Genomic DNA, 339 nt, shown 5'->3' on the forward strand with positions numbered 1-339 from the left:
GCTGCCCCGTACGAACCAGTCTGCTCTTTTCCATGTTGCCGTTGTCCACAGCCAGGCTGACGCGGATGATGCAGCAGTCGTCGACCTGTTGGTTGTAGAGGGGCAGCGAGAGGGAAGAGTAGCTGGAGATGCCGGACACCGAGCGCTTGTGGGTGCGGGAGGCCGTCACCGGCGTGGAGGAGACGGAAGAGGATGAGGCACTGCTGGAGCCCGAGCCGATGCCCGATGTGTCCAGGGAGGAGAGGGAGGTGGATTCCCAGAACTGGAGGGCAGGGAGGAGAGGGGATGCGGAGGACACAGTGGGTTTAGCTTCTCCATCGGCCACAGACGGGGCGTACC

General features: G+C 63.4%; 1 protein-coding gene across 1 annotated transcript in view; it reads right to left on the bottom strand.

Moving 5' to 3' along the window:
• RALGDS (ral guanine nucleotide dissociation stimulator) overlaps positions 1-339 on the bottom strand; it is a gene marked incomplete at its 5' end in the record, with an annotated part of 7303 nt that overhangs the window by 733 nt on the left and 6231 nt on the right. Inside the window, one exon of the mRNA XM_010139329.1 lies at positions 17-312. Within this exon, the coding sequence (XP_010137631.1) occupies positions 17-312 (296 nt within the window). The remainder of the gene's footprint in view (positions 1-16; positions 313-339) is intronic.

This window comes from Buceros rhinoceros, unplaced genomic scaffold (genome assembly GCF_000710305.1).
Source record: "Buceros rhinoceros silvestris isolate BGI_N320 unplaced genomic scaffold, ASM71030v1 scaffold13257, whole genome shotgun sequence".
NCBI classification, from domain to species: Eukaryota; Metazoa; Chordata; class Aves; order Bucerotiformes; family Bucerotidae; genus Buceros; species Buceros rhinoceros.